The sequence below is a fragment of the Engraulis encrasicolus genome, chromosome 6 (assembly GCF_034702125.1).
Source record: "Engraulis encrasicolus isolate BLACKSEA-1 chromosome 6, IST_EnEncr_1.0, whole genome shotgun sequence".
Taxonomy (NCBI): Eukaryota; Metazoa; Chordata; class Actinopteri; order Clupeiformes; family Engraulidae; genus Engraulis; species Engraulis encrasicolus.
Window position 1 is genome coordinate 12893690 of NC_085862.1, and position 27965 is coordinate 12921654.

Here is a 27965-nt window from a genome sequence, read left to right on the forward strand (position 1 = left end):
AACTCACAGGATGAAATGACACCAGGTGCAGGTTGTCTGTGAAAACGAATCACCATAGTAAAAGTGTCAGAGCAAACACGCATAGCTAGCTACTATTCTATGCTTGTTTTTGGACTCCAGACGACCACAGGCTACCATAATAACATCCATAATGGAAATGTCGTACAGTTGTAATTATCAAATAAATCTAGCAAGTAGTGCTACATTTGCATTGTTGCATGCATTATCATTATGCATTATTGCATGCATTGCTGTTACAAAAATATAGGGCTACCTAAGAAAATTCCATCTGTTAGCAGGAGTGGCATTTTATTGGTTTTGTAATGATCAAAAATAATGAATGTAAATGTTTAAAATATAACACTAAAACAGCATAATATTTAATAAGCTGCATTGGGTTTTAGAATTTGATTCTTTTACATAACATGTTGCGTACTTCCGGTTTCTGTTCTTCCGTGGGAGCTCAGCCATTCGTTTCCTTTCCAGCAAAATAAAGTGTCCAGAATGAGCTGAACGTTGTTATTAGAAGCTGCAAGGTGACAACTCCATCGATCGAAGGACGCATATACGAAGATGTCTCCGAAAATTGCAGATGTCTCACCGTTATTTCCAAACGAACGCATTTTAACGACCAACAAGTTGTTTCACTAACCAAACATTGCAACTATTTTAGGATTGCGAGCTGGCTAGCGAGCTAGCACGTCAACTAATTGCTGACTAGCTGTCGTTAACGGGTAGTCTGCTTACCTCCGGAGGTTGGAAAAGGACTTTGCATCACTTGGCTGCATTACGCGTTTACTGTAACGTTTCGATTCATTATTTTGACAAAATGGTAAGTTGATTTCTATTGTATGCATTTAATGCACGAAGCAAACATAAACGTTATGTTTTCAGTCTTGAATCAATCAACTGCACAGGTCTACGATTGACAACATTCCTATGGTGTTTTTGTAAGCTGTCTGTGCATTTGATTAGTTGGAATCTGATTGTCTGAGCATAACATCTGGGTGATATTCGCGATTATGGTTCATGTTGGTAAAATATTGTTGTTTACGTAGTAGTCATTGGGATGGTGGATTCTTTTACATGTTTAGGCTACAAATGATAATTTGCAACGGTTGCTCTGTAAACTTATATTCACAAGGTCTCTTATATTTGATCTGACAGTTTAGCCTATTCATCAGTTTGTATTAAAGCCTGTCGCAATCAGCGAACACGAATAGAAGATGGCAGAAGTTGCCCTTCTGTCTTTGTGCTATGACATATTTACCTTGCTTTAAAATATTTTAATAAATATCTAATAACATGGTAATGACAGAACCCTTCTAACTGTGTAGTTGGCTTTTTACAAGCAATGAGTAGACCAGACCTCTCTGACACTGCATGCTAGACAACGCATTGCATTACACTATACTGACTCAAGTTACAATGTCAAGTGGGCATGTGAAACCCTGTCATACACTACTCATACAACCACAGACCCCAGTTCAACTGCTGTCACTCAGTTGCTTTGGGGGTAAATGTATTTGCAGCTGGTTAAATGGCTTTAATTCTGTGTGCAGTCTGAATGAACCGTTCAGGAGAGGAGGATGAGAAGAGAAACCTGAAAAAAGAGGAGTAAAACAGCCTTAGAAGAGCTGAAAAGAGGAATGGGAGTTAAACCTCAGCAGGACTTTAAATTAGCACCAGCCAACTGGGCAAATGCTGTGGAAATTTCAGTTTGACTGGTAGAAAAGAGCAACTTACTAGCCACTTTGGCCCATTAGGGAGTGTGTGTTTGGGTCGCAAGATTAGCATCTACTAGTCATGTTGGCTGGTGTGATGAAAAAAAGTTAATTTGGAGCCCTGAGCCTCAGCCTTGTTTTTGCCATTAGACTGTACTGATTGAGATCGTGCCACAGAAAGAAAGAAAGAAAGAAAGAAAGAAAGAAAGAAAGAAAGAAAGAAAGAAAGAGAGAAAGAGAAAGAATAGCATTGGTGGTGATGAATGCCTGCGATTGTTTCAGGACGAGGCATCTCCGGCGTCGCTGACGGATCTGTGCCTGGCCCTGGTGAGCTCTAAGCTGGAGTTGTTCTGCGTGAAGCATGCGGACGGCTCGCTGTGCCTGCGCGAGTCCCTGGTCTTCCCTCAGGAGCTGGCGGACCAGCTGCTCCGCAAGATGGCCACTGAAGGTGGGTGGTAGTGAGTGATTACAGAGTGAGAGGGACGCTATCTCTCATTCGCTTGTTCACTACACCAGTGATTCTCATCCAGGAAGGGGGTACCGCGCAACACCGTCTCTGAAGGGGTATGGACATGTCTGCACCAGGGGTGTAGTGGGCACGGTACGCGGGGGTATGCAGTCCACCCACTTCTCCTGAGGTGGGATTTGAAAAAAAACATTTTGTCCGTGTTTGAATAGAAAAACGATAGAATAAGCACACTGCAGTATTGCAGGTGATGGACCAAACAGATGAAAACGGAGAAGAAATTACAGTAGGACCAGGGCCAGTTCTAGTCAGCTTGGTGCCCTAGGCGAGCAACCTCTTTCTTTTTTGTGCATTTAGAAAATTGGTATCATAGTAAGCATAGTGCCGTATATCTGATCAAGCATAGCTGATCTGGTAGCCTACCTACATATACTGTATATTAAGTGTCCATTAATAATCGTCCTCAACATTAACATAAATTATTAATTTCACTTTCTACTTCTGTTATCCTTTGGATGTTCCTATGGCGCCCCCAAGACATTTGGCGCCCTAGGCGACCGCCTTGTCTGCCTATGCCTAGCGCCAGCCCTGAGTAGGACAGCAGAGAGGGGGGTTTGACAAAAGTTGCCTAATTAATTGATGACGTCACAAATCGCGTACCCCAACTTAAAAAAAAAAAAAACACTACACCACTGATCCCCACCATCCACCCTATAAACTATGATTTGTGATTACGCACACACTGGCTCTATGTCATTTAGTACAGGGTGCCTTATGTAGCAAACAAAACGCTTCATACACTATGTAGTAAACTACCCGGTGATTCGGTGATCTTTCCTGTCACAACCACCTGACATAGTCAGCTTTAATGCCGTGCTACGTTTGATGCCGTATATTACCTTTGATGTATGGTGTTATTTGATGGCAGGCATTGTCACTGTGCCATAATGTATGCTTAAGTCAACTATTGTGCACAATTCATCCTAAGAGAGAAGTGTGTGTGTGTGTGTGTGTGTGTGTGTGTGTGTGTGTGTGTGTGTGTGTGTGTGTGTGTGTGTGTGTGTGTGTGTGTGTGTGTGTGTGTGTGTGTGTGTGTGTGTGTGTGCGCGTCTGCATGTGCGTTTGTCAGTCAGTCATGTGCTGAAGTGAATTTTTCCTACGTGATGGGAACTTAAGTCATAAAGCTGAAGTATGCAGGCTAAGTGTTCTCCCAACCAACACTCAGTTCCAGTAAAGTTTCTAGTCAGAAAGTTTTATGGCTTTTCTCTCTGAAGCGATTCTTCCTGGAGTGGATGCGCACTATATGTTTAGTGTTGTATTTTCTGTAAGCCACTGCTTTTCAAAGTGAGGGCCGGGGACCCCTGGGGGGCCGTCACAGAATGCGAGGGGGGCTGCAGCAGTTTGGCAGGAAAAGCATAGCAAAATGAAAACATATTTCAATAAATTAAGTAACTAATGTATACCAAAATAAGCCAAACTTTAACAACATTCCCATTAGTTAAGAACTGAATTATATTATTCTATTGCTTCTCTGAACATTACTACTATTATCTTTTAAGTTAGTATTTTATATATCCCAGTGGGGCACTGACTTAGGGCCTCAACACATCAGCTCCGACAAAGTGCGGAGCACTGCTCCACCAAAGTTCGATTCCATTGTTCTCAATACAACCCTGCACACCGGCGCCGATGTCTGCGGACATTTGCCAATGTCGGCAAGCGATTACAGGCGAGTTCAATTTTTTCGGAGCTGCCCATCCATGCTATGTTTGTGTGAAATTGGGTTTGGGGGTCAGAATTTTGTCAGAAGCAAAAGTGCTCTGCAGTGCTGTTGGAGCCTAACAGAGCTAGACTATGGTTGTGAAAGGGGATGCGCAGGAAATATTCCCCATGTGAGAGGGGTCTTGGCTGGGGAATATATCGGAATATGCTCGGGCCATGGGGCTTGCCACGGTTAAGTTTGGGAACCCCTGCTGGTAACCACATCAGACTGACAAAAAAAAAAACAGATATGAGTCAGAGCCTGCTGCTTCCTCCTTATTTATCGTCTCGGTCCTACCCACGTTTTTTCTTACCTTGGCAGTTAATAAACATAACACACTGCATGTATGCAGTGGGACTTTGTGATGGGTGGATTTGTGCAATATATTATATACACATACATATTCTTCATCACAAATGAAATGCAGGGACAGTATGACATGCAGGGCCCTCGCACCCTATTACCCTATTACGCCCATACCTGTGAAAAACGGATGAACCGTGACAATTTTCTGACAAGTATGAGGAAGGAGAAGGTGTCATTGTCGTAGCGCTGCTGTCTTGTCCACTTTCCCTCTCAGTATCCCTTTGCATTGCCATTTCAATCATATATGAGAACAGCTTTGTCTTGAGTCTAGATCAATAGCGTCTCAGCGTCTCACTCTCTCCGACCCCAACACACACACCCTTAAAGTTAACAACAATCAACCATGACATGGCAGTGTTGGAGCCTAACACATTGCCACAGAGCATACTGTATACACAAATCTTCTTCAATATCTTTACTCATTAATTTGTGTTTGCTTCAGACATGTACCGGTATATGTTTTTTTTGCCTTTACCTGACATGTTTCGATGGTGCAACTCCCAATTCTTCATAGAGTCGCACAGGTTGATGTGACTTAATTGGTGACATAAAGACATTCCGGCGTTGTTTACATGAGACATTTAATTCAGAATAAACTCAATTTAATTTTGAAAGGAACTTAATTCCGCTTTTAAAACCTCATGCAAACACTTCACAATTCTGAATTAGATGAAAGTGCAAAATAAATTCGACTGAATTTTTTATTCTGAATTATTTATTTGGGATTAAAAGCATCTTGTAAATGTGCCGTTTATTCATTATTATGACATTACACTTGCCTGACGGGGTGTGTGTGTGTGTGTGTGTGTGTGTGTGTGTGTGTGTGTGTGTGTGTGTGTGTGTGTGTGTGTGTGTGTGTGTGTGTGTGTGTGTGTGTGTGTGTGTGTGTGTCCCTCGCCAGGCCTGCTGAACGACAGCACGGTGGGCATCTTCCGCAGCTGCCAGCAGCTCCGCCTCCGCAGGGCCTGCATCCGCACGGCGCGCATCTCCTCCGAGGCCTTCCACCGCGCCCTCTGCCCGCACCGGCTGCTGGAGCTGGACGCCTCGCGCGTCAACGCCGACCTCACCATCAGCGACATCGTGCACGGCCTGGCGAGCAGCAAGGAGCTGTGCGAGAGCCTGCAGAGGCTGGTGCTGAGCGGCCTGACCATGACCTCGCTGGAGGAGCCCTCGCGACGCTGCTTCGGGGCCCTGCAGGTGGGGACTGGCATTACATTACATTACACTGCATTACATTACTACATTACATTGCATTACTACATTACATTACATTACATTACATTACACTGCATTGCATTACATTACACTGCATCACATTACATTACACTACATCACATTACATTATATCTAGCATACGCTTCGAGGCCCTGCAGGTAGGGGCATTACATTACATTACAGTACATTACATTACCAAATTATATTACACTGCATTACATTACATTACTTTACGTTACATTACACTGCATTACATTACATTACTTTACATTACTTTACCTTACATTACTACATTACATTACACTGCATTACATTACATTACATTTAGCACACGCTTTTGACGCTAAGCGACTTACAAGGAGGACATTCAAGCAAAGTTCAATTCAAAGTACAGAGTAAGGGTCGGGTCAGTACAGAGGACAGCAGTATACTAGTAAGTACAGAGTAAGGGCTCAGTACAGAGGACAACAGTATCCAAGTAATGTAGAACAGCTGTAGAGCAGAAAAATAGTGGGGGACCTATGGAGTGTAGTGCAGGTTAGTACCCATGATTAGAGGTGAGTAGAGTCAGTTATGCAGGGAAGCTTTCTCGGAAGAGATGAGTCTTCACTAGCTTCTTGAAGGTTGAGAGGGATGACCCTACTCTTGTAGCAAAGGGGATCACGATTGGATGTGCATCATGATCCACATGCCACGATGCAATACTATCATGATGTATTGCAACATATGTGTTATTACAATGTCTAGCTTCAGTAAATGTGTAAAACAAAATACAGCTTACTTGCCACTTGCTGTGTAGCATTCATAAGTCAACAGAAATATGCAGAAATACAACAGAAATATGCAGTATATCCTGAAAATACTGTAGGTACCTTGATAGATTGTCATGTGTATTTTTTTGCACACCCCTACGTGTGTCCAGGGTCTACGTTCGCTCAGTGTAGCCCACGTGGACTTCTACGACTCGGGGCTGGCGGACGTGTGCACGCTGCCGCGGCTGGAGAGCCTGGATATCTCCAGCACCTCTGTCACCAACCTTACGCCGCTGTTGGGGCTGCGCGCACGCCTGCGCTACCTCACCATGCACCAGCTCAAGAGGCTCGAGATGACCACCGCACAGCTGCTCGCCGTGCTCAGCCAGGTGAGACTGTTATGACATCATCCAGGTGTGGCCATTATGTGCTTGGTATTGTTTTTGGTCGGTCAATGTACTTAACTGGCACAGATGTTGGCTGGAATGGTTGTTGATTGATTCAGGCTGTACTTTGTACAAAAGATAGCGAATAGGTAGTCAAACACTTGACCCGTCTTTCTCGCTTGTCTGATCAGCACAGCACAGGCTCTCAGGCCCTTCTGTTAATGTCTAGACTTAGCTTAAGTGACTTGTTTATCATGGGCGCAGAATGTAACAACCCAGCCACAAATTGAATCCAATCAGCTCTGCATCAGCGGTGTATCAGCAACTCCTTGTCAGACGGAAAGCCTGGAAGTGTGTTGTTCTATACTTCCTGAACCCATGCTTTCTGATTTACACCTTTTTAATTTGGATGCCACAACACGGATGTGATAATGTTCATAGTTGTAGACATTTTATAGTGAAGTGTTTCACCTCTTTTAAGTCCGATTTTAATATGGAGAGACACAGAGCAGTTGGTAAACATCCCCATGCAGCCTGTCTCTCTGCTCGTCGTAATGTTTACTGCAACCTCACTCCAAGTGCTAATATTGGACTCCCCAAACAGCTGTCTTGTGTACACATGTCATCATCAAGCCAGACTGGCTCTAATGAACCTGATAATGCTACTAAGGATCAAACAGACTTGAGAATAAGAGGGTTTATTTGTGTCATGAATGTTTAATACGACATGCGCTATTTTAGTTGCTGGATTGGGGGAAACAGTAGGTCAGCTTTACTGTGACTTTCAACTGCACTACTCTAACCGCACGAATACATCGGCCACGACCTAAGTGAGGCGAGCGATGGAAGTAATTGAGTTTGTATTGAGTTGCGCGGCAAAAGCGATTCGGGTGACGAGAGCGACAGTTTTTAGTCGAACTCCTGGGAATATTATGCAAATGAGCTATGACGCGGTTCGGCGATAAGCCGCCACAGCCAATGTGAATATTGGAATGCTTGCGTTCTGCTTTTAATGGACACACTCTAGTCGCTTCAATCGCTCGTATTGCTCTTGCTGCACAGAAGCGATTCTCTGTCCCTTGAATCTCGTCGCGGCCGGTGTATTTGCCCAGTAAGAAAGAAAATGTCACCCATCGGAACAGTACTTCTGCTCCTCATCATTGCTTATGTGCTTAACAGCAGAGGCTCTTGATGCTCTCTGGAACTGCTGTGACAACATTCAATTCCATTGTTTTCAGTACAAGCCCCTAGGGATGTAAATAAAATAGAAATGTATCGATGTATCGGAAGTATCGGCCGGCGATTTAATCGAATCGCATCGTATCGTGGGGCATTCCTAAGAATCGAAAAGAATTGAATCGCTGGCCCCTGTGCAATGCCCTATCTCCATAACACAATAGTAGTGGAAAAGTAATTTGAAAAAATAGAATCGAACCGCATCGCATCGTCGGGAATTCTTTAGTATCGAAAAAAAACGAATCCCTGATTTAAGAAATCGATACCGTATCGTATCGCCATGAAGGCTGTGATTTACACCCCTACAAGCCCCCCTGACCGGTGCTGAGGTCTGCCAGCCGATGACGTCGGCTGCTGATTGCGATTGGCATCTTTTTTTTTTCTCATAGCTGCTTGTTTAAATCTATTGCTTAATCCATCTGTTGCTATGCTATGTACACAGCGTGCCTCCAGTGTGCATGGCCGATCTAAATTGTCAATTACGAACGTGTTTGGTAATGTTTTCAGAGCTGATGTGTGGAGGGCGTTTCTCTCAATTCTCCATGCTGCTAACAATCCTAACAATTTTTCGTCTTTGCTCATTTTCTGTGGTTGTAGTTTTTCTCTTTATTTGTCCATGTTTGTATGTATGTACCAAACAGTTTTTTTTTCTTCTAATAACAAACTCAAACATGTTTTGTTATGTTGTCAGAAGTGATGTGTGGAGAGAGCATTACTCTTTTAGCAGCCTCTGCTGCTAACAGTCCTCTTAATGCTCATGTACTGTACGTATGTGCTCTGTGTGTGTGTGTGTGTGTGTGTGTGTGTGTGTGTGTGTGTGTGTGTGTGTGTGTGTGTGTGTGTGTGTGTGTGTGTGTGTGTGTGTGTGTGTGTGTGTGTGTGTGTGTGTTCCCCTCCCATGATGCCACAGCTGGACGGCCTGCAGCACCTGGACATCTCGGACGATAAGCAGTTCACGTCGGACGTGGCGCGTCAGCTGCTGGAGAAGCCCGGCATCCTCCCGGCGCTCGTCTCGCTGGACGTGTCCGGCAGGAAGCAGGTGACGGACGCCGCCGTGCGCTCCTTTGTGGAGGAGAGACCCGGCATGACCTTCGTGGGACTGCTGGCTACGGACGCTGGCTTCTCCGACTTCCTCTCCGGGGAAGGCACCCTGAAGGTACAGTGTCATGTGTCCAGCTGTCATAGATTTTTGGGAAATAGACATCAGAATGCAAAACGTAATCTCTGTTGTTTTTATGTTTCTTATAATATACAGTAAGGTCGTTACTGAACGGTAGTAATCAAATGCAGGGACCCTCAAAAAGACCATCATGTGATTTTCTCAAAATTGTTTTCTTTCAGGGGTTCCATAGTTTCACCTGCGTGAAAACAATTTGTTTACAGCGCTATCTGGCATAAACATAGCACACACAATCTGCAGTGTTATTTCAGTGTTTTGGGTCTGAGGAGGGGCCACCTTCACGCAGGTCACAGTGTCTCGCGGTGCGCCTGGTGGTGGTAGTAACAGTTCCGGTGGTCTTGTGTGGATTGGTGTGATGTGAAGGATGCCCCCCTGCTAGGTTGGGGTTTTACTATGTCATCTCTAGAGTTGTGGTGACAGCAGCCTGCAATGTGAGATTGCGCTTATGTCACCAGTGCATCTGTCTGTCAGTGCTGTGGAAGTAGTTTGGGGGGGACGATGGCTAAATTAGTGCCATGTATTTTGGGATGCATTGCTAACATCATGTGTTACCACAGTTTCACTATAAACAATGCTTTACTTTTTTAATTAATTTGTTCATTTCGTGTTATCCCTCTCATCATGTGTTACTACAGTTTCACTACAAACAATGCTTTACTTTTTTTTGTTAATTTGCTCATTTCGTTATCTTTCTCATTTGGGTAGTCTGGGTCAGTGTGGTTTAATGTCTAATGCTCTTCTCTCTGTTTCCTACCTCGTGTTGTGATCCCCCCCCCCCCTTTGTTTGTTTGATTTTCACTTCTGCCTTCACTAACCAGATTTTAATGAGGAAGTCAATTGCTGTGTATATTTACATTTAATGGGTGTGCGCGTGCGTGCATGCATGCGTGTGCATACTTTTGTTTTCCCTGTGCTAGGTAGGTGACAGGCAAGGCTAACGTGTGTGTGTGTGTGTGTTCCCTGCGCTAGGTGACAGGGGAGGCTAACGAGACTCAGATCTGTGAGGCATTGCGTCGCTACAGCGAGCGCGAGGGCTTTGTGAGGGAGGCTCTCTTCCACCTCTTCAGCCTCACACACGTCATGGAGAAACCTCGACCCGACATCCTCAAGGTACCGGGCACGCACACACACACACACACACACACACACACAGATGGAGCCATAGAGTCGAGTACATGCATGAACTTGACTGCATGCAGGTTGCAGAGGAGCATAAAGTGGAGCACAACATGCTAGAGCTCAATGAAGTCTCCACGTAAGACATAGACTCGAGTATCGGTACATGCATGAACCTTCATTGGAGGCATGTTGAAGTATAGAAAAGCAGAATAGAATGGATATTGTCTTGCCAGCATGGAAATTGCCTTCGGTCCCACTGTTTTAAAACACATCTCCTCTCAGCCTGCGCCTCCTTCCGTCCTCTCAGCCTGCGCCTCCCTAGTCAGGTCAAGAGCAATGCAAGTACTTTCTGAGTTCCCAAAAATACGGGAACTCCTCCCACTTTGTCAGTAAGCAAACAACCATAAGCAAACCAAGGGAGGCGGGTCAACCATGCCTTTTGGGAAATGTTAATTGTTATGCTCTTGGTCAGACCAAGTCTCAAAGAGATTTGAACGTCGATGATAATCAGGCTAGTGCCTCCCTCCCTCCTCTCTCAGCCTGAGTCTGCTCTGCTCTGCTCTGCTCTGCTCTGTGCTCAGCAGCGGCTACATTCAGCTATTTTTATAGCCGGCATTTATGCAGTGACTCATCCACTCTCTGCTCTCGTCTCCGGTGCTGTGGAGACGAATAAATATTGAAGAAATAAATATTGAATAAATATTTTCGTTCCGTTTCTCTTGGTTTCTCTCTGTATGTACTGTATGCATTTATGCATGCATGCAGGCATGTATGTATGTACTGTATGTATGTATATATGTATGCATGCATGTAGTGTAGTGTATGCACTGTACTGTGTGTATGTATGTATGTATACATGCATGCATGTACAGTATGTAGGTATGCATGTATGTATGTAGTACTCCATGTATGTGTCTCAATCAATATCTTTTTTTCTCTTTCCGTCTCTTCCTCTTCCTCTTTCTGTCTCTCTCTCTCTCTCTCTCTCTCTCTCTCTCTGTCTCTCTCTCTCTCTCTCTCTCTCTCTCTCTCTCTCTCTCTCTCTCTCTCTCTCTCTCCTCCAGCTGGTTGCAATGGGCATGAGGAATCACCCCTCCACCCTGAACGTGCAGCTGGCTGCGAGTGCGTGTGTCTTCAACCTGACCAAGCAGGACCTGGCGCTGGGGATGCCCGTACGCCTGCTCAGCTCCATCACACAGCTGCTGCTGGAGGCCATGAAGACTTTCCCCAACCACCAGCAGGTACACATTACACTACAACACTACACCATGAAGACTTTCCCCAACCACCAGCAGGTACATTACATTACGTTACATTACACTACAACACTACACCATGAAGACTTTCCCCAACCAGGTACATTACATTACATTGCATTGCATTGCATTGCATTGCATTACATAACACTACATTAGATTACAGTACATTACACTACACCATAACATTACAAATTGCATTTATGCCTCTCCCGTGCAAGGGGGCAGGCCCAAAAGGCGCCCTAGGGGAGCAGTAACAGTATGGGGTAGAGTACTGTTTAATTATTCCCCCCACCAACCTGGCGGGTTGGGCGTCAAACCGGCAGCCTTTGGGCTACAAGTCTGACGCCCTAACCGCTCACCCATGACTGCCCTGGATGAATGCACAGTCCAATTGGCAGATTTGTACTTTATTTAGGTATGATGGTAGAAAAATGTAAGAATATTTTTGTGTGTGTGGTGGACAAAAAAATCCCAATACAGCTCTTAACGTAATGGACCACATCAAAGCCAATGCATCAACAGTGTTAACGAAGTGACCAGCTGCCACAGGCAAGGCTGTAATGTGTTAATGACAAACTGTTTTTGTCGCCACCAGCACCACTTCCCTTTATCCAATAGTCCATTACAAACAGAGGTGCACAGCGATCTGGCTTTGACACCCCCACCACCCAGTGAACACTTACTGGCGTAGGTGTGTGTGTGCGCGCGCATGTCTGTGTGCGTGTGTGTGCGTGCGTGCGTGCGTGCGTGGAGGTGGTTGTAAGTCTATCTGCTTGAGTCGGTCATTAGCACGGTTATGGGAAGGTCACCAGTTTAATTTGCAGCTCGTATAAATAAAGGGCTGGCTGTGTGTCGAGAGGGTACGGCAGAATGTTGTCAATTAGAGATGGACATCATCCGAACAGCAGAGTGACAACAACAACAACCTCCTGCAACAAGTCGCTGAAATAATTACTTGTTCTCTCCCACATCGCAACCACTGCTTTGGGAAAGTAGATTTAGTCTTGTTTGTGTCAAATTATTTTTTTGTTTCTTTGTTTCGTTATTTGTTTATTTATTTATTTGTGTGTGTTTTGTAACTATGTCATTTCCTAACTGCGGCCCCATTAGCCAGCAGATGGAGTTTGTTCTCAGCAGCTAAAAATAAACAAACAATCTGATGACGAGGCGCTGAAAGTTGTCACTAAGCTGTCTCATTAGCGAAAATCATTCATCAGCATTTGGTGTGTGTGTGTGTGTGTGTGTGTGTGTGTGTGTGTGTGTGTGTGTGTGTGTGTGTGTGTGTGTGTGTGTGTGTGTGTGTGTGTGTGTGTGTGTGTGTGTGTGTGAGTGTGAGTGTGAGTGTGTGTGTGTGTGTGTGTTGTCATTACTAATGAACAGCTCTAACTTTTCCTGCTCTTGTGTTGTTCCCTGTGCAGCTGCAGAAGAACTGCCTGCTGTCCCTGTGTAGTGATCGCATACTGCAGGAGGTGCCTTTTAACAGGTGAGTCTAAACGCACAAATACACCAGACGCAACTGAAGCCCTGTATGGAATCGCTGGCGCAGACTGTTGAAGTCAAAACATAATCCAGCCACGAATTTAAAAAAAAAACAGCACAAAAAGGATTTTAAGTGTGCAGACTCTTGACTTCCAAAAAAAAACAAAAAAAAAACATTTCGACCACGAGGCAATTTGAGCGACTTGAGCGTCAGTTTGTAGTTGAAGTTCAGCGACTAGCGTCTACAAGTAGGTATTGCTAAATGACACCCTGCTGCCTACTGTGCCAGGGCCACTGAGTACCGAATACTGTGCATGTGTGTTTGGTCCCCAGATTTGAGGCAGCTAAGCTGGTGATGCAGTGGCTCTGCAACCATGAGGACCAGAACATGCAGCGCATGGCAGTAGCCATCATCTCCATCCTGGCCGCCAAGGTACGTGGGCACCGGGTGAGGGCGGTAGGTGGGCACCGGGTGAGGGCCAGTAGGTGGGCACCGCACAGGACGAGGATGGTAGGTGGGCACAGAGTGAGGGCGGTAGGAGGGCACAGGACAGGGCGAGGGCGGTACGTGGGCACCGGGTGAGGGCGGTAGGTGGGCACCGGGTGAGGGCCAGTAGGTGGGCACCGCACAGGACGAGGGCACGGCGCAGGGCGGTAGGTGGGCACCGGGTGAGGGGAGTAGGTGGGCTCCGCACAGAGCGAGGCTGGTAGGTGGGCACAGAGCGAGGGTGGTAGGTGGGCACAGGACGGGGCCAGTAGGTGGTCACAGGACGGGGCCAGTAGGTGGTCACAGGGCGGTAGGTGGGCACCGTGCAGGGCGAGGGCGGTAGGTGGGCACCGTGCAGGGCGAGGGCGGTAGGTGGGCACAGGACGGGGCCAGTAGGTGGGCACCGCACAGGGCAGTATGGCACAGGGCGAGGGCGGTAGGTGGGCACAGGAGGAGGGCACTGCACAGCGCAGGGCGGTATGTTGGCACAGGACGTGGGCGGCATGTGGGCACCACACAGGGTGGGGATGGTAGGAGGGCACCGTGCAGGGCGAGGGAGGTAGGTGGGCACCGTGCGGGGCAGGGCAGGAGCCCCTGTTGTCCGTTTTTTTGTTTGTTTTGAGCATGTGACCTTCACATGAGTATTTCAATGGGGGGCATAAGTGAAGGAGGATGATCAGTGGTTGTTCGGACAAAATTACCTACAGTATAGGTGGAGAATGCTACAATTCTTAATAAATATTTTAAAAATGTTCAAAAGAGACCGTTTTTTTTGTTTTTGTTTTTTTAACGGCTCTTTGAAAGGAACGAGCCACTATGATGAGGATCCCGTCAAAGCGCCATAAATCCCATTGTCTCTCTCCATCTGCCTGTCTGTCTATCTACCCCCCATCTCTCTCTCTCTCTCTCTCTCTCTCTCTCTCTCTCTCTCTCTCTCTCTCTCCCTCCCCCTCTCTCTCTCTCTCTCTCTCTCCCTCCCTCTCTCTCTCCTGTAGTTATCTACGGAGCAGACAGCACAGCTGGGTGCCGAGCTCTTCATCGTCAATGTGAGTCTGAGTCGAAGCTCTGCAGAAATCTCCTCCTCTGTCTAAAAGCTCTGGTGTGAAGGCAGCGAATGGAAAACACCTGCCAAGCAAAACACAGTTACTGCCCATCAACTTCATGTGAACAGGAAGACAGTCTGTGGTTACTTACTTACCACCCACTACAAATGCAAACACAGTTTAATGTGTAGGAAGACAGGCTGTGGTTAACACTTCAAATGCTAACACACTTGGTATGTTTGTTTACAGTCTGTGGTTGTCATAGTTACTTTCTACTTCTATTGAAATTCGAGGGTCGAGTACATGTACGTAAATGCTGATTGCTTGGAATTTTCAGAAACGTCTGCATATCTGAAAAGAAAAAAAGAACTGGTTAGCTCATTACCACTGGCAACTACCCAACCACTTATTGGACTGATGTATGACGATTATGAAGTCGAACTGTTAAATCAGTACTTGGATTTTTCTTATGCTTCAGTCATGTAAACGTTTTATCTTTTACCTGACATGTTTCTATGGTGTAGCTGCTGTAGTCTTATTCAGAGGGTCACGCTCTGCTACACCGTCAAAACATGTCAGATAGAAGATAAAACTTTTACATGTCGGAAACAAAAGAAAAATCAGTTACACTTTACTTGCTGTCTCGCTGCATAACACATTCATAGCAGCTGTTATACACTTTGCATGAAGGACTCAAGTCATACCAAACCTTTCATAAACATGGAAGACAAAAGAACAGCAACTTGTCAAAATAAAAGTTCAACAATCGCAAAGCAGCATTGTTATTTTTGTTCTGAACCTGTCCTGACTGCAACCAATCTGGGTGTATGATTTACTCCAGTGTCAGGGACAGAATATAGTCAAGCAAATATTTTGAATTCAAATATTCTGTCCCTGGCACTGAAGTGAATCCAGTAGGGGTTAGTGGCATGCATAAGTGACATGCCAAAGGAAGTCTATGTTTTTGGTTGGTGGACACACATTATTCACTGACCAATTAGGTTAAGAATGAGTTTTGGTATAGGCACAGTTCGACAAAGTGCACTTCAAGTGGCATGTGTCACATGGCACTAAATCATCTAACCTCCTCTCAGTAATCATTGAGCGTTCAGAACGAAACCTGCAATGCTGCTTTGTTTAACTTTTATTTTGACAAATTGCTGTCCTTCCTTCTGCTAGGTTCATGAAAGGTTTGGTATGAATGGGTCATGAAACAATCATGAATATGCAGCAGACTTAATTACAGCTGCTATGAATATGTTATGCCGGAACACTGAAGTAAAGTGTTACCAAAAAATCTAAAAGTACCGGTAGTGTAGGTGATGCACGCACATCCAGTAAAACAGGTGCTGGATCAAACAAAAGTGCGTAAAAGAAGAAAGAATAAACAAAAAGTCTAACCATTATTGGACTCTTGTGTTGGTTTTCAGCAACTGCTGCATATCGTGCGGCAGAAGACGCTGCAGACGGTGGTGGACGCCACCCTGAAGTTCACGCTGAGCGCCCTCTGGAACCTGACGGACGAGTCGCCCACCACCTGCCGACACTTCATAGAGAACCAGGGCCTGGAGCTCTTCATCAAGGTGCTGGAGGTATGTGGATCGGAACCAGAACTAGAACCAGGGCCTGGAACTCTGCATCAGAACCAGGGCCTGGAACGCTTCATCAAGGGGCTGGAGGTACATTCTGATTGGTAACCACATCCAGACTGTTGTCAGATTGGTAACTATGGTAACCACATCCAGACTGTTGTCAGTTTGGTAACTATGGTAACCACATCCAGACTGTTGTCAGATTGGTAACTGTTGTAATATTGGAAACTTCATTGTTGCCAGACTGGTAACATTGTTTTAATTGTCTTTTTCTGCTAAGGCTCATGAGTCATACTAGTGTGACCTTGTTATTGTCAGGTGAGGTTCATGTCTGTCTAAAAGGTGGAAACTGGTCAGAGTGGTTTATACGTTATACTTCTCGATCTAAAAGGTTGAAACTGGTCAGAGTGGTTTGTGTGGTTTATATGTTACTTCTCTATTTGCCTTTCCCATTAACCACTACGCTAACACGCTAAGTCATGTTACATTATGACGGGATGTAGTAGCCTACACACAGTAATAACATGGTGTTTAATACAGTGCTGCCCGGTGATTAGGATGACAGTTTTACCATATAGAATGCCATAACTCTAATGTCTGTCACCTCTCTCTGTGTTTCCACAGTCCTTCCCGTCAGAGTCCTCCATTCAACAGAAAGTGTTGGGCTTACTGGTAAGCATAACTTCCACACACACACACACACACACACACACACACACATACACACACACACACACACACACACACACACACTCCCAGACTTCTTTCAGGACCTTTCCTCCATTGCTGTGATTTCTGACCTTATTTAAACATTTTATTGCACGTTTCCTTCCTGTCTTACTGTGTGTGTGTGTGTGTGTGTGTGTGTGTGTGTGTGTGTGTGTGTGTGTGTGTGTGTGTGTGTGTGTGTGTGTGTGTGTGTGTGTGTGTGTGTGTGTGTGTGTGTGTGTGTGTGTGTGTGTGTGTGTGTGTGTGTGTGTGTGTGTGTGTGTGTGTGTGTGTGTGTGTGTGTGTTTTAATACTGGGCATGTATCATATTACAGTCAGTAAAATGTGCCTTTAGCAATATTGTTTGAGCAAGTGTGTGTGTGTATGTGTGGCAAGTTTGTGCATGTCTGCATGTGTGTGTGTTTGTGTGTGTGTGTATTGTATATGAATGCATTTGTGCCTCTGTGTGTGAACATGCATGCACACACACACAACGATGGCCTTACACACCTACAGTATGCATGCATGTGTGCGTGTGCGTGTATGTTCCCTGCATTTGTGTATATTAGACAGACTCACAGTAGAGTAGGGCGGTGGCAGTGACACTCGTGTGTGTGTGTGTGTGTGTGTGTGTGTGTGCGTGTGCGTGTGCGTGTGCGTGTGCGTGTGCGTGTGCGTGTGTGTGTGTGTGTGTGTGTGTGTGTGTGTGTGTGTGTGTGTGTGTGTGTGTTTAACCAGAACAACATTGCGGAGGTGTGTGAGCTTCACTCAGAGCTAATGGACCAGCGTTTCCTGACCCACATCAGCACGCTGCTCCACAGCCCCGAGGTGGAGGTCAGCTACTTCGCCGCCGGCATCCTGGCCCACCTCACCTCCCGCGGCGAGGGGCTCTGGACACTAGACCTGCCCCTGCGCAGCGCACTGCTAGAACAACTGGTGAGCACACACACACACACACACACACACACACACACACACACACACACACACACACACAGACACACACACACACACACACACCTGACACTAGACCTGCCCCTGCGCAGCGCACTGCTGGAACAACTGGTGAGCACGTACACACACACACACACACACACACACACACACACACACACACACACACACACACACACACACACAAGAGGTCGCGTTAACCGACAAATGTCCGTCATTGACGGATTTTTTTTAAGGGTGACGGAAAATTCTGAAGCCGTTCTGTCATTTTGACGGATCAATATTCAGGTGATGATAAATAAATGAAAAGTTTGAGTAGGACTACACCTCTATCGCGTAGAGCAAATATGCATTTCAATTACGCATAATTATCATCAGCGCAGATAATTTCTTGCTACTATCGTCCGCCTTTCTCCCTCTCTCCCTGCTTGTCATACCATGCGCAGCAGCTGGGCTGTGCGGCTGGCTGCAGCAGAGCGCGCGCCTCTGTACTTGCTCCAAATAATTAATTAAAATAACGAAGACGTTGCCACCATACATGTGTGACTTCGATTAATTTAAGATTCAGAACTATTTGTAGACCTAGGCCTGCTACATTTACCGACCATCTGATTTTCTGCCAATGACGAAGTTGTCCATCACCCTTCATAAAAGCATTGTTTCATAACTCCTCGCTTGAAACAAACAAATATGTGAATAGCATGTTTGCTAGCCAGAACCTTCACTCAAAGGCAACACGGGTCTAAAACAACTTCAGGACATTAATTAAATATTGAAAACAACGGATATTCAAGACCCTAAATATTATCAGGCAACTTAGGCTACAACTTGGCCAACGTTTCCAGAAACGGCTAACTTTCCCTCATTTCGATAGCTGGTTCACCCATTAGGCTAGTTCTATATATTTTTGTTTTATTTCAGACAGCTTTACCGCGCTCCTAGAGCCAACATAGCCTGATGGGGCTACAGAGAGGCTCCCTTTACAGTCGCCGGCATTTTTCAAGAAAGTTTTGCGAAATCTGGTCGTCTTCCTGTTGTAGGCTTCAGTGCCTTTGTCGCCTGCCTGGGCTAAACCTTTCTGCTTCAAGACGGCTTTTCATGTGAAGCACAGCGCGAATATTATCTAATACAGCGCCATTGTATTACAATCGGTGCATTAATCAGAGCAAAGGGAGTGACTGACAGCTGTTGGATAAAGCCCTGCACGCGTCTTTTAAAAAGTGCTTGTTGTGACCATAGAGCTGAACACTGAGTCAGACGCGCGTCAGTGAGAGATATCTGCAGCTTTTTAATCAGTGCAATGAGAGGGGCAGATAGAGAAAGTGGACAGCAAAATGGACATATCATCAAAGTTGGAGAATGAATGTCGAGTGAAAGGGCTGTATACTCTTTCAATTGGCCGCAATTGTGCATGTGTTATTCCCGGTGCGCGGTCGCGACCCCCCACATTGAGAAACAGGATGACGAATTTTTAAATATAGGCGATGACGGATATTTTACGACCCTGTCCGTCAAAATGACGGACTGTGAAAAAGTCTAGCGCAACCTCTGACACACACACACACACACACTCACCTCACCTCCCGCGGTGAGGGGCTCTGGATACTAGACCTGCCCCTGCGCAACGCACTGCTGGAACAACTGGAGAGCAGCCTAGAGTGTGCGTGTGCGCGTGTGTGTGTGTGCGCACGTGTGTGTGAGCCGTGTGTGTTAAGGGTCTTAACATAATGTATGTATATTATCTACTAAAGACTCAGGGTTGATGGTATTCAGGCTCAGTGCCTGATTTCAGGCTTGGCAGAGTTTGTCTGTAACATAATAAACATATAGCCAAGGAGATATATATAACACATGACTCTTGTAACATATATTCATGACCCATTAGGTTTTTCTTCTTTCAAAAATGGCTCAGGTTCAGGCTCAGGATATTGTTTTTACTATCAGGCCTGAAGACTGCATGTACTATATGAATACATTATGTTTAGGGCTACAGGTTACCTTGCAGTAGGAAAACAAAGAGCATGCTGTCCCATTTCTAGATGTTTTTATAATATGCACGAGTATTGGGATATTACATTACAGCTTTAATGTCTTTAATGGCTTTTGCAGTCATATGTATTTCTTTTTGCTTGTGTGTGTGTGTGTGTGTGTGCGCGGGCGCGGGCGTGTGTCTGTGTGTCTGTGTCAATGTGTTACTTTCTCCAGCATGCAGCTATTATCAAGTGGCCCCCTCCGGACTGTGAGATGGTGGCGTACAGGTGAGAGTCCAGCAACACACACTCCACACACACACACACACACACACACACACACACACACACACACACACACACACACACACACACACACACACAGCACTGTGAGATGGTGGCATACAGGTGAGGGTGCAGCCATGGAGAGAGATGATCTGATGTGCTTTAATGCTATAATGACTATGCATTGGCCAGATTAGAGTGCCATTTGGCATTTGGGATTATGATATATGTGCATTTAAACGGATTATAATACATCAACGTACAGTATGTTGCATTTGCAAGCTGTACACCAGTGGTTTCCAAACTTTTTCTGCTGGGGACCCCCATTTGGAAATAAGAATAGTTTCACGACCCCCCACACCCCATAACATTTTTAGGCACTTTTTGTTCTCTTTTCGTGTCACCATATGTTGCATTTACCCAATCTGTCACTTCTTCATGTAGTATTAGTTCATTTCATAGTTGGCACTGTATTTATTTTTTTAATGTGTTTGTGTGTCTGCGTGTGTGTGTGTTTGTGTTTGTGTGCGTGTGCGTGTGCGTGTGCGTGTGCGTGTGCGTGTGCGTGTGCGTGTGTGTGTGTGTGTGTGTGTGTGTGTGCAGGTCATTTAACCCATTCTTCCCCCTGCTGGAGTGTTTCCATACGCCTGGAGTGCAGCTGTGGGCAGCTTGGGCCATGCAACACGTCTGCAGCAAGAATGGTAACACACACACACACACACACACACACACACACACATACACACATACACACACACACACAAATACACACAGACTCGCTCGCACGCGCGCATACACACACACCCACCACCAGATTGAGAGGGGCTCGTACTGATGTCAATTTCTCAACTCCCTGCTGGGTACTTAAATTCACCACACTCTTCTAATGCTTATCACCCCGCACACTGCAATCGCGCGCACACACACACACACACACACACACACGTCTAATGCTTACCACTCCACAAACAGCAATCACACACACACACACTCGATTGGTGGGGGTGGTTTGCAGCAATGAGTGCTTTCTTACCACCCCACAGACTACAATTACACACACACATACAGAGAGAGACATAGAGAGTACAGTACAGTATGTGCGTATGCAAACAAGAATACACACAGTGTACAACACATACACAAACACTAATATAATGTACAGTCCCAGGAAAAAGTTTGTACACCCTTTGAAATTTCTTACATTTCTGTCAAAATTGGTCATAAAGCATGGTCTGATCTTCCCGGAAATCACAAGAAGGAACAACCAGAGTCTGCTTTAACTAATTCAACCCAAACATTTACAAGTTTTTTTTTTTTCATTGGCCATAAGATGTAAACATTCACAGGACAGAAAGGCATAAGTAAGTACACCCTTGCATTCAATAGGTTTTAACCCTAAGTTTGTTGCAATAACCTCAACCAGATGTTTCCTGTAGTTGCAGATCAGATTAACAAAACAATCTGGATGTATCTCGACTCCCTCTTCTTTAGAAAACTGCCCTTCTTCAGCAAGGTTTCTGGGATATCTGGAGTGAATAGCTCCACTTCATGCCATATCATCTCAAATGTTTTTTGTCAGAGCTTTGACTGGGCTATTCCAGAATGTGTATTTCATTGTTCTGAAGCAATTAAAAAGTCAATTGCCTCTAAAATATGGGTTGTTGTCCCATTTCAGCACCCATCCTCTTGTGTGCCTCAACTGTGTGACAGACTACCTCACATTTTTTCTGTAAAATATCTCAATAAACTTCTGAGTTCATTGTTCCACTAATAATAGCAAACTGACAAGGGCCTGAGGCACCAAGGTAGCCGCATATAATGATGCTCCCGCCACCATACTCAAAGGTGGAGATGATGTTTTGGTGAAGGTGTGGTTCTCCAATTCTCCTCCAAACATGATGCTATGTGTTCCCCTGAAAAATTCAACTTTGGTTTCAACGTTGGTCTACAGAATATTTAGCAGTAATTTTATGAAGCATATAAATGCTTTTTCGCAAACCTCAAAGGTGCAGCAATATTTTTTTGGACAGAAACCCCATTAATTTTAGATTGGCAGAATGAACCCCATTTTTAGTTATTCTTGGTTTCATCTCCACTTCTGAGTATGGTGGCGGGAGCATCATTATATGCGGCTACCTTGCTGCCTCAGGCCTTTGAAAGTTTGCTATTATCAGTGGAGCAATGAACTCAAGTTTATTGTGATATTTTACTGAAAGAAACGTGAGGAAGTCTGTCACACAGTTGAAGCACATAAGAGGATGGGTGCTGAAATGTGACAACAACCCATACTTTAGAAGCAAATCGACATTAGAATGGCTTCATAACAATGAAATACACATTCTGGAATAGTCCAGTCAAAGCCCTGACTAAAACAATTGAGATTATATGGCATGAAGTCAATAAAGCTATGCACTCCAGACATCCCAGAAACCTTGCTGACGAGAGGCAGTTCTCTAAAGAAGAGGGAGACAAGATACATCCAGATGGTTTTTTAATCTGATCTGCAACTACAGGACAAGTCTGGTTGTGGATATTGCAACTAACTGAGGGTTAAAACCTATTTAATGCAAGGGTGTACTTACTTATGCCTTGCTGTCCAGTGAATGTTATAGCCTTATGGCCAATAAAAATATGATAACATGTAAATGTTTGTGTGGAATTAGTTAAAGCAGACTCTGATTGTTCCTTCTTGAGATTTCCGGGAAGATCAGACCATGTTTTATGATACATTTTGACTGAAATGTAAGAAATTTCAAAGGGTGTACAAACTTTTTCCTGGGACTGTATATATATACGTATGCAAGCAGGAATGTGGCCCCAAAGGCTATAAGGTTTAAGGTTTATCCCCGTGTGCAGGCAGAGTTCACTTATAGCTGGCGGGGATTACGGATTAGAGGTACGCACGTGTGAGGTGGGGGGGCACGCGTGCTCGTAATGTACTCTGCAGACTTTCCCTTAAGCCAGCGGTTCCCAAACTTACTCTGCGGGAACCCCCTTTTGAACCTAAGAATACTGTGTGTACGCGTGTGTTTGAGTACATTGTCTTCATGGTGTGTGTGTGTGTGCGTGTGTGTGTGTGTGTGTGTGTGTGTGTGTGCGTGTGTGTGTGTGTATTTCCGTGCGTGTGTGTGTGTGTTTATTTCTGTGTGTGTGTGTGTGTGTGTATTTCCGTGTGTGTGTGTGTGTGTGTAGCGGGGCGTTACTGCAGCATGCTGCTGGCTGAGGGCGGTCTGGCTCAGCTGGAGTCGGTGCGGTCCAACCCCAATACCCACAAGGACGTGCGCTCGCTAACCGACGGCATCCTGGACTCACTACAGAAACACCAGGCACGCACCGGACAGATGCCCCCGCAGCGGTGTCACACACACACACATAAAGGTAATATACTACACACACACACACACACACACACACACACACACACACACACACACACACACACACACACACACACACACACACAAAAATACAAATCACAGCACTGTGTCTATTCAAAATGGCCTAAAATACCCCCAAAATTACACCCTGCACACACACACACACACACAGAAATATACACACACAGTACCCCAAATAACACCCTACTCTTGTAAGTACAGGGGACGCAGATTGATCTTCATTCAAACGCCTTCTTGTTCTCTCCCCTCTTATCCCCTCTCTCTCTCATCATTTTGTCTGTCATCCTTTTGTTTTCAATCTATGTATATGCCCCTCTCTCTCTCTCTCTCTCTCTTGCTCTCTCTCTCTTGCTCTCTCTCTCTCTCTCTCTCTCTCTCTCTTGCTCTCTCTCTCTTGCTCTCTCTCTCTCTCGCTCTCTCTCTCTCTCTCTCTCTCTCTCTCTCTCTCTCTCTCTCTCTCTCTCTCTCTCTCTCTCTCTCTCTCTCCCCATCTATCCATCTCTCCTGCTACAGAGAGAGATGCGCAGTGACACGGGCCAACCCCACGGGCTGCAAGATGCCAAACAGCCGAAAGAACTGGACACTTGGTCTGGGTGCTTAATTACTGACAAGGATGTGTGTGTGTGTGCGCGTGCGCGTGCGTGTGCGTGTGTGTATGTGTGTTTTTGTGCGCACGCGCATTTGTGTGACAAAGACACACAAGTGTAAGTATGGTACTGTGTTAATGACTTTGTGTGTGTGTGTGTGTGTCTATGACTATGTGTGCACGCACTTTGGTGTAGGGTCTACATACAACATGGGATGGGATGAAACGCGACGATCTCTCGACCTCTGTAGAGGTAGAGGGGGGTCCAGAGTGTGGAACTGAGGGAAGGGGGATCGTAGAGGGAGGACATTAGACTAGAGTTGGCACGGTATGTGCCATCGAAGATTGTGCTCATCCCAGAAAAAAGATGCAGGACAAAGGCTGCCTGTAATTTTAGAGTGAGGTGTCGGCACTTAAAGTCAAAGTTTATCTTTGTTTGTTTCTTCCATGGCAGGATAGGATGACTTCATCAAAGTCAACAGTCGAAACGTCATCTTATCTTGCCATGGAATTAGGAAATAAAGAAAAAACAGGGTTCCCACTGGTGCTTGAATTCCTTGAAAATGCTTGAATTTCAATTAAGTGTTTTCAAGGTTGTGAAATTCCTTGAATGTTTGGTGAAGTGCTTGAAAATGCTTGAAATTTGTGTCAAATCAAACTCAGTAAGCGGGAGATGTCAGATGGGAATTGCCATTCGACACCCTAAAACTGATAAGGATGCAGGAAATTGCATCTTAAAAACACAAAATTTTCTCAAAAATGTCGCAAATTTTTCCCACACCCCCTTCCCGCGACCTATTAAAGGTGCTGGAAAACTGAAAATTTGGTGCGTGAAGGTGCTTGAAAAGTGCTTGAATTTGTTCATGAAAAAGGTGTGGGAACCCTGAAAAAAGGATTTTAAGTGTGTGCACTCCTCACTCTAAAACAGAGACGGCAAGTACAGCCACTGTCTTCTGTAGGTAGCCTGAACCCCATTTCTCAAAAGTGTTGTTGCTAGCCAGTTAGCAACTTACTTGGTTTTCCAATGGGAAATATCATTGCAACTAAGTAAGTAGCTAACTTAGCAACGACGCTGCTGAGAAATGCACCCCTGTGCTCTTCAGTCAATGCAAATCAATGGAATGGCCTTAAACTATGTGACTGTGAAGTGACACATTCATCAAGGACCAGATTTGAAGTGGTAGGCCAAACATCTACCTAAATCATGAGTCAATACAGTATATTTTCAAATCAGTTGATATTAGTTACTAGATCGATATTTGGCAGCGTATTCAACTCTAGTCTAATGTTCTACCTCTAGCAGTGATTCTCAAAGTGTGGTCTGGGGACCACTGGTGGTCTGCGACAGAGCTCAGGTGGTCCGAGAGGGGATTTCTACTTTTCCAAGACGAGCTCGCAGTAAGCTATATTTGTATCATTATTACAAAACTAAACACAGCTTAAGTGTCATTTTCACTACAATAAGACAAGCTTGTAGATGTGAATAAAAAGTGAGTGATCTGCATCGATTTAATTTGCAGTGTCAAATTAGCGCCCCTGAACTGTCAATTCAGTTGACAGGTGGTCCCTGAACATTATTGGGGTGACGACAAAGTGGTCCTCGGTCTGAATAAGTTTGAGAAACACTGCTGTATGGGGGAGGGTCGTGGGTGGATCGTGGGTGGATTGGACATGAGTGAGAGGGGAGAAGCTCAAACTAATGCATTTTTTTGCACACACTAAATGATGTTATTTATTATTACTCCATGTCTGTTTTACGTAGGAGACTTCATCATGACTATCATGAATCCGTTGTTGTTACTAAGACGATGAGAGAAAAGGAAAATAATATAAAGGAACGGGCAACAGAGGACAACAGGCATGACGGCTTACTGTGTGTGTGTGTGTGTGTGTGTGTGTGTGTGTGTGTGTGTGTGTGTGTGTGTGTGTGTGTGTGTGTGTGTGTGTGTGTGTGTGTGTGTGTGTGTGTGTGTGTGTGTATGTGTGTGGACAAAAGGCATGACTGCTTACTGTGCGAGTGATGTTAACCTGTACATAGAGCACAGTGCACCAGTGAGGAGTCTTTCACTGTGTGTGTGCGTGCGTTAGAGAAAGAGAGAGAGTGTGTGTGCGTATACGTGTGCAAACAAAGACAGAGCAAAAGATGTGTTTATAGATGTGTGTTGTGTGTGTGTGTATAGGCTGGGGCCAGGGGAGGGAGAGAGGGAGGGAGAGAGGGGGAGAGAAAGATAGAGAGAGAGAGAAAGAGTGTGTGTGTGTGTGTGTGTGTGTTTGTTTGTTTGTTTATAGTGTGTGTTGTGTGTGTGTGTATTGGCCGGGGCCAGGGGAGGGAGAGAGGGAGAGGGAGAGAGAGAGAGAAAGAGTGTATGTGTGTGTGTGTTTGTTTGTTTATAGTGTGTGTGTGTGTGTGTGTGTGTGTGTGTGTGTGTGTGTGTGTTTGTTTGTTTGTTTATAGTGTGTGTTGTGTGTGTGTGTATAGGCCGGGGCCAGGGGAGGGGAGGAAATTTCTGCAATGACAGCAAGTGTGTGAGTGCAAGCATTCATGACCGCATGGTCAGGATATAGGAGGTGCGTGTGTGTGTGTGTGCGTGCGTTTGTGTGTGTGTGTGTGTGTGTGCGTGTGTTGGCATGCATGACCGCATGGTTCCAAGCATGAGCTGTACAGTGTGTCTGAATGTCTCTTCTGCCATATATGGACTTTTCATGTGAATGCAACATAAGTAGGAATTTTGCTGTGTGTTGGTTAAACAAACAAAAAACAGTTAAGGACAAAAAAATTGCCTGTCAGACAGCGGTGACATGTAATGTAATAAAATAAAATATTTGTGTAAACTGCATTGACAAAAGAACTGAGGAGTCTCCTCTTACAGTCCAATACAGATCTGCTTTTTTCCATGTCAACAGTCTGGTCGTGTGTCTTTTTTTAAGAATGTGTGCTGGACAAGTGTGTGTGCTGTGCGTGCGTGCCTGCGTGCCTGCGTGTGTGTGTGTGTCAGTGAATAGCTGATGGGGAATGAAGAGCATAAAAGATCAGAGATTATATTATTCTTGCATCTTAAAGGACAAGTCCATTATACTTTCAACATTTAGCCCCTTGTCTGAATTATCTGCAATAAAGTAATAATAATAATAATAATAATACATTTTATTTTTGAGCGCCTTTCAAGATACCCAAGGACACTTTACAATCAAAACAAATACATAACAGTAGGGAAAGTAAAACAAAGCTTCAGTGAATTAACAATAGGAGAGTAATTAAAATGCAAAAATAAAATAGAAATAAAAGTACAATAAAGATAAATGTTTTCAAGTAAGAAAAATAAGTAGAGTGGTCCCAGTGAGAATAAATGGTTCTAATAAACAGTCAGTGAGTGGTCCTCAACCTCTTTTTTGTTGCCATCTCCATTATTTGGATAATTTGGATTTTGTCTGAACTGGCTTTAGATCGCTCAGAATTGAATGGCGGTGGTAAGTAGTCACTAAAAGTGTAACATTGGTTAATGGGCAGCATAAAATTCTGGAAACAAACTGCAAAAAAAATATTACACAGTACACCTTTTAATATTGCTCTTACATCTTGAGCAACACACCTAACCCCACACTGCTCCAGGGACTGTAACCAATACCCTCCTGTACTCAAGATAACTGTAAGTTGCTTTGAATACAATCGTTAGCTAAGTGTTAGTTTAATACAATTTAATCATTCAATCCAGCATGGGCACAGTGACATTTGGCATGTGGTTGTGCAAAAAAAAAACAAGTCCAGAATGCGATGCACTCCAAGCCCGCCACTAACTCAGCCTGCCAGTCATTTCAAACAAACCCGGTGACAGCAATTCCCCTGGCTGTCAATCAAAGGTCACATGGTCACCACAGGCAGGCCCGCCGACAGGAGGTAGGGACCCGGGCGCAGAGAGACTGGGGGGGGGGTGAGGGTGTGCAGAATTGGGTCCCCATTATACATTGTATGTATTGGGTAGGGGGCCCTTTCAGATGAC

At 45.0% G+C, this 27965-nt stretch overlaps 1 protein-coding gene across 1 annotated transcript; it reads left to right on the forward strand.

Annotated features, from left to right (window-relative positions):
• The first annotated feature begins 491 nt into the window (after positions 1-491).
• zyg11 (zyg-11 family member, cell cycle regulator) lies at positions 492-26361 on the forward strand. The gene is made up of 17 exons (XM_063200658.1): positions 492-832; positions 2007-2172; positions 5220-5515; positions 6456-6674; positions 8818-9063; positions 10057-10197; positions 11271-11447; positions 12884-12948; positions 13278-13377; positions 14427-14477; positions 15905-16066; positions 16691-16738; positions 17513-17710; positions 19934-19986; positions 20587-20684; positions 23176-23361; positions 23895-26361. Exons 1-17 carry the CDS (start codon positions 830-832, stop codon positions 23909-23911), a joined length of 2226 nt encoding a protein of 741 aa, XP_063056728.1. The 5' UTR covers positions 492-829; the 3' UTR covers positions 23912-26361.
• The last annotated feature ends 1604 nt before the right edge of the window (positions 26362-27965 follow it).

What these genes read in the sequence shown, in the direction of transcription:
- zyg11 (XM_063200658.1), top strand. An exon ending in CTCGACCCGACATCCTCAAG is followed by an intron (nt 10,198 to 11,270) that starts GTACCGGGCACG and finishes TCTCTCCTCCAG; the next exon opens with CTGGTTGCAATGGGCATGAG. An exon ending in TCTTCATCAAGGTGCTGGAG is followed by an intron (nt 16,067 to 16,690) that starts GTATGTGGATCG and finishes GTGTTTCCACAG; the next exon opens with TCCTTCCCGTCAGAGTCCTC.